General features: G+C 44.6%; 1 protein-coding gene across 6 annotated transcripts in view; it reads left to right on the top strand.

Annotated features, from left to right (window-relative positions):
• tdrd12 (tudor domain containing 12) overlaps positions 1–16,060 on the top strand; it is a 30,466-nt gene extending 14,406 nt beyond the window's left edge. For all 6 annotated transcript variants that reach the window (XM_087844218.1, XM_087844223.1, XM_087844224.1 and 3 more), the window contains exons 18-37: positions 846–1,028; positions 1,102–1,255; positions 1,359–1,486; positions 2,867–3,055; positions 4,329–4,457; positions 5,091–5,208; positions 5,325–5,464; positions 5,947–6,164; positions 6,440–6,521; positions 6,675–6,853; positions 6,950–7,157; positions 7,843–7,935; positions 8,111–8,277; positions 8,374–8,616; positions 9,161–9,225; positions 9,612–9,684; positions 9,779–9,892; positions 12,197–12,350; positions 12,488–12,551; positions 13,297–16,060. In XM_087844218.1, coding sequence (XP_087700344.1) covers positions 846–1,028; positions 1,102–1,255; positions 1,359–1,486; positions 2,867–3,055; positions 4,329–4,457; positions 5,091–5,208; positions 5,325–5,464; positions 5,947–6,164; positions 6,440–6,521; positions 6,675–6,853; positions 6,950–7,157; positions 7,843–7,935; positions 8,111–8,277; positions 8,374–8,616; positions 9,161–9,225; positions 9,612–9,684; positions 9,779–9,892; positions 12,197–12,350; positions 12,488–12,551; positions 13,297–13,379 — 2,784 coding nt within the window. In that variant the 3' untranslated portion in view covers positions 13,380–16,060. The remainder of the gene's footprint in view (positions 1–845; positions 1,029–1,101; positions 1,256–1,358; positions 1,487–2,866; positions 3,056–4,328; positions 4,458–5,090; positions 5,209–5,324; positions 5,465–5,946; positions 6,165–6,439; positions 6,522–6,674; positions 6,854–6,949; positions 7,158–7,842; positions 7,936–8,110; positions 8,278–8,373; positions 8,617–9,160; positions 9,226–9,611; positions 9,685–9,778; positions 9,893–12,196; positions 12,351–12,487; positions 12,552–13,296) is intronic.
• Positions 16,061–16,276: the final 216 nt, after the last annotated feature.

Raw genomic sequence — 16,276 nt, 5'->3', positions numbered from 1 at the left:
CTGGAGCTGAAATAGTTAAATTATAGCCATAAAAAAAAGCAGCTAGGAAGTAACTACTCTGCTCATTACTCATCCTCTGCTGAAGGCCCAGCAGAGGATGTACTTCCTGAGGCAGCTGAAGAAACTCAACCTGCCAACACGGACGATGATGCAATTCTACACCGCAATCATCGAATCCATCTTCACCTCCTCCATCACCGTGTGGTACGTTGGAGCCACTATCAGGGACAAACACACTGAGAAGATTGACTGCAGGACCTGTACACCTCCAGGACACTGGGGCGTGCAGCTCGGATCACAGCTGACGCTTCTCACCCTGGACACAGTCTGTTTAATCTGCTCCCCTCAGGCAGGAGGCTCCGCTCCATTCAGACCAAAACCTCTCGCCATGAGAACAGTTTCTTCCCCTCTGCTGTTGGACTCATGAACAATAACCATATGACTGTTGGCACCACAAACACATGACCCTACTCTGTGTTCTCTGCATCTGCATCTTAGCACTTTAAATTTTTATTTTTATTTAAGTGTTGTCTTACAGTATGTTTTCCTAATGTTGTAATCCTGCGCAACATTTGGCAATAAAACCGTTTCTGTATGACTGATCTTATTTGATAACTATGCCTTTCATCCACGCTCTCATGTGACTGCTCAGTCTTCTCCTGTCCCTCGCCGCTCTTTAACCTCCATCTGAGGTTCAAACAGTGAGTAGAAAAGGTGGACGTAGACGCCACGGCTCACGAAGCATCTGTGTTTTTTGAGTCGTAGTACTGAGGCAGCATCTAGTGGGCATTAGAGGAAGTGCGGTTTTTTGGTGGTTTCCTCTCACAGTGACGGTTTGTCTCCAGGTGCAGCGGGGGCAGTACAGCACCTTGTCTCCAGCTGACTGTTACAGCTGGCCAGCTGTGGCTCGAGGATGCCATACCCTTGTTATCTCCAGCAGCGCAGACCAGCCGCTCAGCTACCTTACCCCACTCCTTACCCACATCATCCTCAACTCCATCTTCACTTCCCACACCTCCAGCTCAGGGGTGAGTGCACACACAGGAGGCAGGAAGCATGGATGAATTCTGCTTTTGTCACTATCAATTCGTATGTTTGTAGCCCATAGCTGTGCTGCTGTGTCCCGGTTGGGAGAAGGTCCAAGCTGTTTATGACCTCCTGGGGGGGAGTAAGGTCTCCCAAAAGCTCTACCCCACAACTGTGCTGCTGGGCATCAGCAAGGACGAGGCTAAGAGTGTCAAGATCCCCAAAAACTGTGAGTTAAGCATAACCAGCATCATCGCAGTCTGCTAGGTGGTCGATAAATGATTGATTTACATCAGTAACTAGTCAGAATCTTCTAATCTGATTAACTCCAGGCCTGCTGTTGGTGACCACTCCTTTCAGTCTGGTCCGTCTGCTGTCCTGCCACTGCTTCCTCTTCCTGCGGCTGTGTCACCTGGTGCTGGACGAAGCCGACCAGCTCTTCAGTCTGGCTCCAGATGAGGTGATGACTTATGATGCACAACTGTAAATGTGCACACGTCGCGTCAGCTTTTAGTTCTGTTTTCGTTGACGGGCATCAGATAGGATCAATTCAAATAGTAACTTGTTATAAAAGTTATTAGAGGGGTTAGAAAGTGCAAAGCTTACAAACCTGAATCCAAAAGATAAGCAGAGTACAATGTGCAGGGGTACAGAGGACGTGCAGACTGAGTGTGGGGGCAGAAGCCTCGGCAGAGAAGTCCAGGTCTCCAGCCTCCAGCTCACTCAGAGTTCCCAGGACATCCTGGAGAGGCTCTCTAGCCCCCTCAGCTGGCTCCTTTCGATGTGGAATCATTGAACTCCTCATCCTGCTGCTCTTAAAAGGAGCTCATTTCCACTGCTTGTATCCACCGTCTCCGAGAGCTTGTGACCATAAGCGAGGGTTGGAAAATAACCAATGATTACATCACTAATGATACTTCTGCTCCACTCTTGCCTCACTCCTGAACAAAACCCCAAGAGACTTAAACCATATGATTAGTCTGTGACCCGGAGGCCATGGTCCTGCTCTGGCCTCAGACTTTGAGGTGCTAATTCACACGCAGCTGTGAACTGCTCCAGTGTGAGCCTGAGGCTACCTGCTGATGAAGCCAACAGGACCATGTGATCTGTAAAACCCAGAAGTGAGATCCTGAAGCAGAAGCTTCCCACCCCCTGGATGTTCTATCCATGACAGCTATGAACAGAATCTGTCCTTCGAACAGAGAGTTTCAGAATAAGAGTCTTTTATTTTGAAAATAGGCTAGATTCTCCAGGCCCTTCCTGCCCAGCTCACCTGCTCTGTGCAGGTTGATGCAGTTTCTGTAAAATACTACATGTAGTGCTATTTTACGTGACAGTTAGCAGAGAAACTCTTCTGCGATCCATCTGGTGAAATTAATATTGAAACTAGAATGTGCTGCAGTTACATCAATGTTATTCTCTGATAGCTGTTTGTTTAAGGAAAAATATGATCTGCTGTTTTATTTGTGACGTAGTATTTTGTAGTGACGGGAAGTGGTCAGTATTGATGGGAATGAGCAGAACGGACAGGATTAGAAGTCAGAGGGACAGCTCAGCTTGAGCTGAGGTTAACGAGAGCAGGTGCAACCAGTCTGCACGGCCAGTCACACAGGTGGCAAAACAAATGTAGAAAGTACAACACAGCATGACACAAAAGTGGCTTTTGAAACTGGAAACGACAGATTTTCAGGCCTGATATTCTTTAGCTACATTAAACCAAAGAAAGTATTTTTACCATTGATAATATTTTTAAGAGAGTAAACTGCTATTTTGTAGTTAGACGGTGTTTCTAGTTACAAAGAGTTTGATGGCTGAAATAATTTTCTGTTTCTTCTGTCAGATGACGACCATCTTGCAGCACTTCCAGGTCACCTCTGACAAGGAAAGTGATTCCTGTCCTCCACAGCTGATTGTTGTAGCCAAAAGATGGACAAATCACATGGAGGGTTTGTTATCCACTTACATGCCGTGCCCCAGCATCGTCATAAGCGTTCCTGAGGAAGCCGCTCTCTATGGTAACGTTCAGCAGGTCAGTAAAAACTTTCCTGTTCAAATTACGGTTAAACAGTGGTCTCAGTTACCTTTTTTTTTTTTAAGTATCTGCATAAAATAAGAGTGAGGGGGAAGGAGCTGGGTGCAGTGTAAAGCTGGGCACACACTGTGTGATTTTTGGCCCAGTTTAAGATGATTTTTCAGTTGTGTGACTGTTTTAGGGATCGGCCTGAGTTTCGCCCTAATCACGTGTCGTGTATCGTGTAGTATAGACGGGGTAATGAGAAGCAATTAACACCTCACGACCAGCTCCTGATAAGCAATAGTGTGGTTACAAGAAAATCAAACCTGTTTGAAATCCTGGTCGCTCCTCGTGAGGCTATCACACAGTCTGCCCCAGGGCAGCTGTGGCTACAACTGTAGCTGCCTCCACCAGTGTGGAGAATGGGTGTGTAAAGCGCTTTGGGGTCCCTAGGGGGGACTAGTAAAAGCGCTATACAAATACAGGCCATTTACCATTTTTAGCAGCGCCACGAGCCGATTTAGCGCAACCTCTGACACTGTGGATGCGCAAACACAGAAATGTCAGTGAAAAAGACGGAGAGTCAGAACATGCTATATCATCTTTAGGTGTAAAGTAGCGAGCTAACTTCCTGCTAACTTCTAACTCCGTTAAATGTAATAAATTCTGTTTTCATGGATGTTAAACTTCATAGTTACACCTGGTAAAGCAGCAACTCTGATCATTTTATTACAGATGAAAAAATTTAGACAGTTTTTAACTCTCAGTGATGCTGCAGTGATCGTTTGACTTAGGGACCTGAAGAGGACGGAGTTTAGGACCCAGATTACTTCCAGATTTACGAGCACCTTAGTCCGACAGATACAGCAATAATGGCCGCTTGCATGTTCTACAAAAAAAAAGTGCTTTGTTGTGTATCTGACGGACAAACACCAAACCAGTTCCACATCACTGAAGTTGCAGCATTTTTACAAACCAATTCTGGTTCATCTGTTTCACTCAACAATCCGCCTTTCTCATTCTCCGCTACCGCCATGCTTTTTCTGCCATGTGCGTATGTAAACAAAGGCACTGCGCATGCACGTTTTACCCGTATTCTATCGCAAGATTTCATTTTCTTATCGTTGTCTAGCATTGTACCGGTATTACCGTGAACGGTATGATATGGCCCAGCCCTACCTACGATTCAGTCACACAGTTTGATCAGGAGCTGAATAACGCAACTGAAATAATCGCACAGTACATTAAGCGGAAGTCTCTACTGGCTTGTGTTTTGTTCCCCCTGCAGGTCATCCTCATGACTCTGGAGATCAGTAAGATCTCAGTCCTGTTGGGAACGCTTGGCTTCAGCCCCGACGTCGGCCAGAAGACGCTGATCGTAGCAAACTCCTTTCAGGAGGTCGAAGATGTGTTCAAGGTGACACACGGCCTGCTTTTTACATCCAAGTATATATTTTGTCATAAAGTCAGGAAGATATCGACTTCATCCTGTCTCTCAAACAACCAAACAAAAACAATGATCTCATATAAATGTATGCAGTGAAACACAGATATGCAAATAACAAGTCAATCCTTACTGCTGCAATAATAATAATAATTGCATTTATATAGCGCCTTTCTAGGCACCCAAAGCGCTTTACAATGCCACTATTCATTCACTCTCACATTCACACACTGGTGGAGGCAGCTACGGTTGTAGCCACAGCTGCTCTGGGGCAGACTGACAGAAGCGAGGCCAACACCAGTAGGCGGTAGGTGAAGTGTCTTGCCCAAGGACACAACGACCAGGAGATCGAACCGGAGACCTTACGGTTACAGATGAGCTTCCCAACCCCCTGAACCACGGTCGCCCTGTAGTAATACAGTAATATACTCTACAAACAAAACGCTAGACACGTAAACCTGCTTCACTCACACAAACTGATGTTTTATAATCTTCACCTTTTAAAAACAGCTCCAGTTCTCTGTGGTTCTCAACTGTGTGCAATTGATTAAACTAAAAGTAATAATTGTAATTGAAATCTGCCCTCCTGACCTTTTCTTCCGTCAGGCTGTGAGCACCAGGTCAGTTTTCTGCCTCAAGATCCACGAAGGGTTAACTCATGACATGGACTTCGTGCTCGAGCAGTGGAAGAAGGACATCGGCCCCGGCACTCACGTTATTCTCGGTAACTGAAAATAGTTCTCAATTTGTTTTGACGGTGACCGTTAACCTGATTACATGAACCTGAACGTGAGCCGTGCAGTTGTCATTTCTTTTTCTTGTTTGACCTTTGACCTCTAGTAACCACCGACGATTGTCTCAAGGGTCTGGATATCAGAGATGCGACCTGCGTCGTCCATTACAGTTTCCCCTCCTCTCCTAAGCTCTTTGGCAGCCGACTCTTCTGCATGGCTGAAAACTTCAGGAACTTCTCAAAGCGAGTAAGAACGAGTGGCGGATGCACTTTATTAGGAACACCTGTACACCTGCTTATTCAGGTAACACAGGGTCCTGCAGCTACAGAACAAGTGTATGCTCACACAAACATCCAAACAGGAAAAACTGTGGTTGTCTATATTTCCTCTGATCTGACGCAGAATTAAAAGTTTAGTGATCATCTCGTCTCTGCAAAAACTCAAGAACCTCAAGAGGAGCTTGACAATGAGCCCAGCCGTCAGCAAGGCCTCCAAAATACTCATATTCCAAAGTGATCAGACTGTAAATGAAACAAACAGGAGATTAAGACCCTGAACAGCATCCTACCATTCTCTGGGGCTGACAGTGGAGCTGTGTGGCTTTCAGGGCAAAGGGAGGCCATATGTATTTTGGTGTTCTTAATAAAGTGCTCAGTATTAAGAAACATAAGCAGACGTTAACCGTCAATGTTTGAGGTCCTGGATGACTTTTTAATTTTTCTCCTCAGGATCAAATGAGGAGCAGCTCAGCCGTCACCAGGTCGGTGCTGCTGATCTCAGAAAGGAACGCCCGTCACGTCATTGGGGTTCTGCGCTACCTGGAAAGGGCAAATGCCCTGCTGCCCCCCGAGCTGCTGACCTTCGCACAGGGGGTACAAATGGCACGCGAGGACCAGAAAACAGACCGCCCCCTCTGCAGCTACCTGAAGAGTTTTGGCGTGTGCAGGTCTCCAGATTATACACGACTCTGTGGTTTCAGTCTGGTTCACTGGTTCGGGCCTCATTCTTTAGTCTGCAGATAAGTTGGTCTGTCACGTGGATGACTTAGTGGCAGCCATCTTTCTCATGCTGGCTTCTTTTGCCGCACTTCCTCTAATGCCCACTTCTTTTGCCCTTTTTTTTTAATTAGCCATATTGTTGCTTGCGTTGTCAATAACATCACGAGTTTCAGACAGTAAAGAGAAAATGACTTGTGTGTTTTCTGTGTGCTTTCCCCTGCAGAAACAATGGCATTTGTCCTGAACGCCACCGCTTCGTCTCACAGCTGGATCAGTCCGAACTGCCAACATCTGGAGTCATAGAAGTGAGGATGATGCTTCTTTTGTAAATCATGGTGCAGCTGTGAGGATATTGCATTGGTTCAGTAGTGGAGCTCTTGGATGAAACCCTGATGTTTAACGATCACTGATTGTACTTAAAACAACACAAACAGTGGATGTGACTCTGTGTATCCGAGGTTGTACCGCTCCACATAAAGACGGCGTCAGTCTTCTACGGCCGTATCGTCGAGGAGGACGGGGGCTTTGAGAAAATGGCCTCTGAGATTGCTTCGTACTACGCAGAGAAGAAGCTTGGAGCCAAGAAGCTGCTGGAAGGAGGACTGTACGCTGTGCAGGAGGACGATGTCTTCCACAGGTCTGACCAATCAAATCTAAACACCACCGTTGGGTGGCGATGATTTCAGCCTCGCACTCTGGGACTGTGAGTCGACTCCTGTCTGTTTTCTATCAGGGTGAAGCTCCTCTCTGTGCCCGACAGAGGCGGCCGGCTGTTTTTCAGCGTAGTCGTTTGCTTCATTGACATGGGAAAGGAGGAGGAGGTGAAATCCCATCAGATCCTCGAGCTGCCGGAGCAGTTTCACTCTCTGCCTGGACAGGCCGTAGAGATCGTTGTCTGCCGGGTCAAACCGATTGATTCTGAGACCAGCTGGCACCCCAAGGTTTCCCTTTCTCTCTTTGAAGTCATGTACACTCACAGCTACAGCCGCATTGTTATTTAACACAATCATTCGTTAAGTTAGGATTAAAAAGGATTACATCAGAGACAAAGTACGGGGCTGAGCAAGCTATCGAAAAGTGTCAACTATAATTAAGCTCCGATTTAAATTCCAATTAATTCCTCTGCTGCCTCCACCACTTCTCTCTCTCTCTCCTCTGATTTATTCTTAGAGCTGATTGGTTGCAGAGAGCAGTCATTCATCAGCACTGGCATTATCTTTCTGTTGCTGTTGCATTTCTGTTTATTCATTATAAGTTGATCTGGGAGCTACTGGCAGCCGTGAATCTTGCTTTGGGTTCATATCCTGGATGAGCCCCCAAACGTTTTACAGTCTCTATGTGCATGACGTAAGATGCCACCATGCTGTTTTAGGTCAACCAGACTTTTAATAATGAAAATATTGTTTTTTACAAAGAACAAGCAGCAATAAGGGCGATGGCAGCCTCGACCAAAACAAACAGCTAAACTGCTAAATGTTCCTCTGAGATCTGGAGGCAATAACTCGTGCATTCTCTGACTTTTACTTCTGGTAGATAGATATTCTTCACCAGAGGTTCTCTTTCCATCTTAAGAACGAGACAAGGGAAAAAGAGTGTGTTTAATTTTCCATTTTTTTGTGCCTGCAGGTTACCAGAGCCATCAGCCAGAAGATCCGCAGACTTCAGCATCGAGCTCGAGTAGTTCTCAGCCTGGGAAACACAGTTTTTGTTGATCCGATGGTGATGTTTTACATTTTAAAACATCTCTCCATACAGCCATCTATACAAAGCTGTTAATATTTACGGTTTACAAAGTTTAAAAAGTCTCAGTTTTTACGTGTGTCCTACCTGAGCTGGACTGTTTTTTAGCACCGCCGGTTGTGTCGGGATTCCCTTTTTGTTTTCTTCCTTGAAGGTTCGGGTCACCCAGATTCCAGGAATGAAAACTGTCATCAATGAATACAACGTCCAGGCGGAGATCCTGAAGACCGGGATGGGAATCAGGAACCCGGAGCATGTGGACCTGCTGAGGGCGCTGTGTGAGGAGAACAGCAGCAGCGTGGATGAAGGTCACGTGTCCAGGTGAAGGGACAACCGACCAAAGTATTCACTCGAGGTTTGATCAGACAATTTTCTTAACAGAAGACTGAAGCAGCAGGTGTTTGTGGGTTTTTTAAGGCTTGGAGATAATATTACATCTCTGAAGGATGTCAGGATCACAGCTGAGGAAGACGTTCTGGCCAACAACGTCAAGGCTCCAGACCTTTCTCCACTAGAGCCAATGAGGTCAGGAAACCAGTCCCTGGTCCCAGCACCTACAGACCACCTGGTCCCAGTGTGTGATCAGAACTCCCAGTCAGAGAGTGAGGGTGGCTTTGGACAAAGAAACACTGATAAGAAGTCAGCTGAGCAGATGGAGAGGTTTGTATTCTTAAAGGACGAAAAAACAGACATTTTCCACCAAGCATCTGTCAGGTTTTACACGACAGCACAGGAAACGTCGTTCTCGTATATACACAACCAAAAAAGACATTTCTGTAGAGCTGCAGCGGTGTTGTGGAAACAGCGGTAGGTGCTGGACTGAATGTGAAACACTTGAAATAAAGACCTAATGAACGCAGGTAGTTTATTTGCAGTAGGATATACTTGTTGTCTCGGTTAAAAAAACATTTAGATAAGTAAGAAAAGAACTACAATCCAAGCTCTGTGCAAAGAAAGCTGTCATCAGGCTCTGTTTTACAAAAAGCGCCTGAGAGCAGCTTACATGTGTAGATGAAAACGCATTAAACTCTCACAAAACAACAGAAATAGTCTCGGAGCACAAACCTCACTGTAAAGAGGGAAATTTGCTCTTAAATTCCATCCATGGACGAGGTCTTCCAGTTTTCTTTATTACTCTGGCTCGATGCTTATTATCCTTCAGATGTTGTGTCTGAATTAATCTTTATCATTCTCCTACACGCAGCACCAGAGATGGAGACGTTTTCCCATCAACCAGCTACACTGCTGCTCTGAACCTGCATGAAGAAGGTAAAAATCTTATTCAGTGCAAACTTCAGTAACAACAAAGACATCCGAGCTTTTCCAGGTTTTAGATGGGTGTGGCTGTTACCTTAGTCCATAAGAGACGCGAAAATAATACAGGTCTGTTAGTACAGTAACCTCACAGCAGTCATATTATTGGTCAGATAATCGCATTACAAAACTCCAACAGCACAAACACGGTGCAGAGGTCCAGTTCAGGTGAAGCCGAGCAGCAAGCTAGCAGCTAGAGCCGCTCATGTTGCCATACACCTATCACTCAGGTCATGCCCCATAACAAATTACGTAAATGCAGAAAGTTTTTTTTTTAATAATCTTTTGGCTACTCAGCATGTAGTTAAGTGTGTGTGTGGGGGGGGGGCACGTGAATACAGGTGTGCAGGAAGGTGCTGGTCAAAGCAGTAGGCAGCAGGTCATCAGCACAGGCTCTGATGATGCATCACGAAGGTAAAAGCTGGAAGAAGTCCCCACAGCAGCATCAGTACCTAAAGGTGTCGAGTGTCCAGAGCTTTGATTTTCGTGCATCTGCTGGTTGTTTCAGCTTCCACCCTCTGATCCGCTGGTTCCAGACGCCCGACTCTGCCATTGTCACCGTGAAGCTGGCAAACCCGGAGAACCAGCGCTGCGACTTCTGCTCGGACCGAGTCATTTATAGGTCTGTGAGATTCAGACCTTCAATGAGCGCTTACCTATTTGGCATCACATCCAACATTCGGTGGAGCTTGTTGTCTAGAGCACTTTACACGGGTGGGAGTGGGTACATGTTCACCATAACCAGCCTGCATGTGAATTACACTCGAGTTTAATCGTGAGCAGTGAAAACACTCAGTTCTGTTTGGTATCTGACGCAAAGTTAATCCGTTCTTTGGGTTAATGAAGTTATTTTGTAATCTATTCTGAATCATTCTCAGCCATTTAATTAAAAATCCATAATCTAGAGCAGATGTGCAAAATGTTTAGGCAGATACATTTGAAACGTTGGTACAAGGAAAAGTCCATCTCAGAGTTTATGTCCCATAATTGAGCAAATAGTTTCTGCTCCTGTTGTTTTGCACAGATTTAATTATTCCATCCTCCCAATAAAATGTTTTAATATCAGCGTTTAGTGTCACATTATTACAATTATAATTCTACAATTAGCTTCCACGGTGCTGCTTTTAAAAGGCATTCAAAGCTTATTCGTGACACTAGCAGGTCAAATATTCGTCTGCACTGCCTTCACTGTGTCATGGGGGATTTAGTCTAATCAGTCAAGTCCAGCCTGTCGTCTTCATGGCCACAGATATCGCTCCAGCATGTCCTGGCTCTGCCCCGGGGGCTCCTTTCAGTTGAGCATTCCCAAAACACCTCACCTGGCAGGTGTACCGCTCCGATACTGAACCACCTCAGCTGTTTGTTTCGATGCAGCTCTACTCTGAATCCTCCAGAATGATTTCCATTCTCTGACCTTTCTGCCGCCTGTAGCTGAGATCTCATCTTTTCACTAACTTACCACAGCTCAACAAGTCCTGTTGTGGCTCCTTGAGCTTGTGCCTTTTGGCACAACCAGGTGAGGTTCTTGATCTTTATGGACCGGTTGCCACTTCCCCAGTGTTTCTGTCTACTCATTGTTTGTGGCCACAGGCGAGAGTAGGAATCTAAATTGTCCACTAAATGGACAGCGTCACCGTCCACAGCACTGCAGACACTGCACCAGTGAGTCATTTCTGCACTCATAAGACATAAACCTCTAAAAGTGCTGTGAACACTTCTGACTCCGTCTTCGGTTTGAAACCTTTCAGATTGTATTTTAGTCCATAAATGATGACACAGCCATCCTTTCTGGCTTTCTGATTGGGTATTTTCACATGACCTTTTTTTTCTTTTTTAAAGAAAACCAGCACATGAACCATAACGAATATTTAAAATTAAAAGTAAAAATAAATAGAAGATCGGCAGCCTTTGCAGATCTTACTCTGATTTTAAAAGTCAAGGTGCCAGACTGCTTTGCTGTCACGTATAAAAGTCCTGCCTCTCTCATCCCATCAGAAGTCAGCTGAGCAGATGGAGACATTTTCCACCAAACATCTGTCAGGTTTTACACGACAGCACAGGAAATGTTCTCGTATATACACAACCAAAAAAGACGTTTCTGTAGAGCTGCAGCGGTGTTCTTAACACTAAGTTGTGGAAACAGCGGTAGATGCTGAACTGAATGTGAAACACTTGAAATAAAGACCTAATGAACGCAGGTAGTTTATTTGCAGTAGGATATTCTTGTTGTCTCGGTTAAAAAAACATTTAGATAAGTAAGAAAAGAACTACAATCCAAGCTCTGTGCAAAGAAAGCTGTCATCAGGCTCTATTTTACAAAAAGCGCCTGAGAGCAGCTTACATGTGTAGATGAAAACGCATTAAACTCTCACAAAACAACAGAGTCCTGCCCACGCTCATCCCATCATCTCGAAGTTACTGAGTCGCTCATTAAAGTCGCTCCACCTTCCTCTGGATCACAGGCTGACCGCCTCAGTCAGGTCTTGCCCAGCCTGTGTCATCATGTTTCCATCATCAGTAAATGGCACTTCTCAAACAGCTGGACATGGCCCTCATAAATACAACAAATGACCTCACTGCTGCAGATCAGCATCCTCCTCCTCTGGGATCTTTCAGGAGTTTTTCAGTCTCTTTAGTCCGTCTTTAACTGCTTGTGTAACTACTCTGGCCTCCCTGGTTGTGACTCCCAAGTCATTGACCCCAAAACATTAATGCGGATAGATACTGTCTTCAGAGGTCCACAACATGGAATTCATCCACGACTCCCCCCTCTCAGTCATCACACCTTCCTTCTCACCTTCATGGCCACGCGCCCCGTTTATCACCACCTCCCTATAAAATCAGACGTACTCTGTCTTACTGTATTTACTACAATAGATGACCACACAGAAGAACTGATTGCTCTCTCTTTGCTGATTGTGTTCAGTGGCAGCGTGAACGGTCGGTTCTACAGAGCTGACCTGGAGCTTCACTACGAAATCGCAGCTGACGTTTGCTGCTGGGAAATGAAATCCAATGAACCAGTTCTCAAACTGGTCAAGCAGCAGCCGGGAATCTGGGACAAACTCCTCAGAAACAAGGTACTGATTTAGTTTTCTTTGATTTACAGAAGAAATATAGGATTATCTTCACGTTAACTGTAAGGAAATATAGTAAAAGCTGTAACTGCCCCTCGTTATGAAAAGCAGCAAAACTAATAGGATATTTCTTGTCCCAGAATATATTTGTGAGTTATGACATGGAGCACTTTGAGGGTGAGGAAGAGGACGGAGTGCCAAATGGTAAGATCCTGAAAGCCCAACGAAGTCTAAATGTGACTGTTATTGATGGAATCTGAGACGTGAAACGCTGATGTTGGGGATTCTGGATAATGTGCACGAAAACAATGATTTGCAATCACGTAAGCCCAATATTTAAAACATTTCTAAATAGTTTGGATGAGGACATCAGAGGTCTGGAGAAACGCAATGTTCAAAGCAGAAGCAGTGATGGTTGTAAAGTTGTTGCCTTTGACCTCGGTGCTCCGCCCCCGCACTGCCACGACTCCCGGCTGTTTCGCCCTCGCAGACGAGGAGTCAAACAGTTTATGGAAACGTTGTCGGTGTCAAAATGCAAAAGATTATTGGTTTTCACAATAAAAATGAAAATATTGATATAATGCAGAGAAACATGTGCACAGGCCAGGCTGCAGACCTTAAATGTTCAGGAACGTTTCAGCTGACGGTTCAGACTGAGTGAAGCAAAGTCCATCGATCTTCTTCCACTGGTCCCATTCAGGGTGACGGGTGTCTCGCTGTGTGCGGTACTACTGTGATGCAACATTTAAAACGAACAGATATTTTCATATCATCCAGAGAATTTCTGCGTTTGTGATGTTTGATGTTGTCTTTGTACTGGTGGGTTTTTTTTTTTAACTGATTTTTGAATCATTGAATTGTTTTTATAAATAAATTTTATTTATTTCTCTTCAGTGTTGCAGCTCTTCAGCTTTAATGTTTTTACCCTGTTTTGTTTTTTGGTGGTCAGGTCAGTGGTTTGTGGAGAACACGGGTGAAGACGACTGGTATGGGAACTCGGAGAGCAGCAGTGAGAGCGACGACTTTATATAACATCCTCCAACCATCGTCGTCCTCGGGGTCGTGGTGTCTGTTCTGTGACCTTTGACCTCAGTAATGTTTGAGGCTTCTGCCGTTTCAATGGGAGCAAATTAACTTGAGCACAGAGTCGGGGTTCCAGATTTACTTACACCAGAGTCCAGCTGCAGCGTTTCTCGCCGTCATGTCAGTGACAGGAAAAAAATTCTGTTTTCACTTTGATTTTTTTGCCCCGTTGTTCTGAAACAGTCATAGCGTTCCCCCCCCCGACCAAGGTTTGTGTTCTCGAGCTGCTGTCACACTTCCTCTAAAGAAATGACACCCGTGCATCCTCCATTAGAGCTCCTGATGTTTTAGGTCATATTGTGAGGAAATACAGACGATCTGAAACTTTCATCCTTCAGCAAACAGATAAAAACAGGAAGTGGTCGTGCTTTCAGGCTGTTGCTGCTGGTGTGACTCAGCGCAGCAGACCGTGAAATGGTTGGTTAGGATCTCTATCAAATGTCTGATTTAAGAAAGCTTGAACCACTTTTGCTTTAGTTTTTATGAGCAGTTTAAAAGGTCTTTTCTGTAAATTCATGTTTTTTATCGAGATAATTTCTGACTAAATGTTTGTGCTGACAAAACGTCACAGTAGGACGATTTGCAGGGATAACCAGCACCATGTGCAGAGATCTGTGGATCAACTGTCCCTTTAAATTGGTGAACGAACACTGGGGCTCCAAAATACTTCCTGATGTCAGTCACATGACGGTGAGATGCTGATAACAGACTCTGGTGTGTGTGTTTGGGTCACAGGGAATATTGTAAGGTAAATGTAATGTATGTAATTAGATTTTTCTTTATTTCAAATTCTCATCTGTAATTGGTCGCTTCGCCTCCATCGGAGCTTTTTATTGTGCAGCAGCAACAACAGCAAAGTCTTAAATATAAAGTTTACAATAAGAAGTGTACATGTATAAACTGACGGTGAGAATTTAAACTAGTCTAAGTTTTAGAGATTTGAGAGGGAGTTGTTTTAAGTTTGAAATGAAAATGTTCCTTTTTAAGATTAATTTTACAGATGATTAAAAATATTCAGTGTGAGCTGACGGTGCCGGCTGAGATTCGTGCCCCGTACGAGCGGCGCTTGTTCCATTTCAGATTCAGGTCGTGAGATTCTTGTTTGTCGTGTTAAAGGGAGTCTTTACTGTTATTTAGTGCAGGTTGGTTTCATAGTGTTCACCCTGGGCTGAGGAGAAGATCACAGACGAGCAGCTGGAAGATGAAACTTTAACTTTTCCCATCGCAGTCGATTTTAATCAAACACTGGATGTGACTGAAGGGCCAACTTTGATCTGATTCAGGTTTTCACACCAGTTCTGTGTTAACTGTTTATGAATTACACCCATTTCCCCCACAGTGGTCCACTCTGTAGATGATGATGATGATGATGATGATTCATCTGTAAACTGTTTGCATTTCCATTTGTGAAGGCGTCGCGTGATTGTTGACCTTTACAGTTATACCTCTGCCTCCTCGTCGTGTTCTCGGTTTGTTAGATCTCGTGAAGCATGGAAATAACTCTGTGATCATCCACTGTGTTTGTCTCGCAGACACTTTGGTGCTGCTGACCTGCTCGGCGCTTTCCTTCTTTTTGTTTATTTGGCCAATCCTAAAGGTTTATTTTTCTTTATTTATTTTAGCCTCGCGCGCTTCCTTGATGGAAGAGTTCTGTGTATTTCATCTGCTCATGTTGTCATGGAAGGAGCCGTCTCATGGTGGTTGACTGTGTATGTAAATGGCTGTAATTCCTAAACAGTTAATGCAATACTTGAATCACTGAAAAGGAGGAGCTGGGACAGAGGCGGGTTGCAAAGTGGCTGTCAGTAAAAAAAAATCTGTTTCCTGTAAAAGTACTCAGCATTTAAGAATAGCTTTGTTAATTTTGGAAAGTTTCAAACTAAGACATTTGTAAAAACGACTCAACCCAGAAGATCTGCACTCAGCTTGTTTTACTTTCAGCGAATAAAAACACGTGAGACTGAACTGAGGTGACATGAGAGGAAACTAGGAGGAGAGGTTTAGGAAGGATTCTCGTGTATGAGGCACCAAACAGTAGCTGAAGCACCTGGAAAGCGGCTCCTCTCACTCAGCAATTCCCAGAATGAAATGATCAAAAGGGGGGAAGAGAAAATGCAGAGGAATGAATCACCACCACCTTCTTTTGCCCACCGCAGCGACTCATCGGCCTCCATCTCCTCCTATCCCAGCGTCGCCCTCTGCATGTCCTCCTTCACTACATCCATGAATCTTCTCTGAGGTCTTCCTCTTTTCCTGCTGCCTGGCAGCTTCATCTTCATCATCCTTTGTCCAATAAGAGAGTCAATAAATGGATGATGATGATGCTGAACTTGCTCTCAAACTGTTCTCATTTCTTTCTTCAAGTTTCAGCTACATTAAACTTCCTGGGTAAATCTGCCTCCTGCTGGTGAAAGGTGTTTGCAGCAGGTCATTTGTTTCCATTTCTCTGTTGGTTTGTGCTGCGTGAAACTTGTTCTTCAGTCTCCTGTACCTCCACCTGCACTAAAAACAGCAAAGTCAAAGAATCACATGTAATCAAGCATAGGTGAAGTTTCTCAGGCTGGCGTTTGTTCCCAGTGGCTCCCGTGCACGCATAAATAAAATTCATTTTGCAATGTTTGAAGCTGTAACCCGGCTCACTGTTTCTTTAAATGTTCTTTAAAGATTTGATTCTCATCACTTTGAGTTAAAAAAAAAAAAAAAGATTTGTTCACTGAAACTAACCGGCTCGTCTGTACATCCTGAGGGGTGACCATAAACTGCTTCTGTCACTACTATTTAAAATGTATATACATCCTGCAAACTTGGTATAGCATCTTACATGCAGGTTAGTGCATGGAAATAAT

Source organism: Neolamprologus brichardi, chromosome 7 (genome assembly GCF_056152115.1).
Source record: "Neolamprologus brichardi isolate AB-2024 chromosome 7, ASM5615211v1, whole genome shotgun sequence".
Classification (NCBI taxonomy): Eukaryota; Metazoa; Chordata; class Actinopteri; order Cichliformes; family Cichlidae; genus Neolamprologus; species Neolamprologus brichardi.
This window is presented reverse-complemented; position numbering and strand designations above follow the sequence as displayed.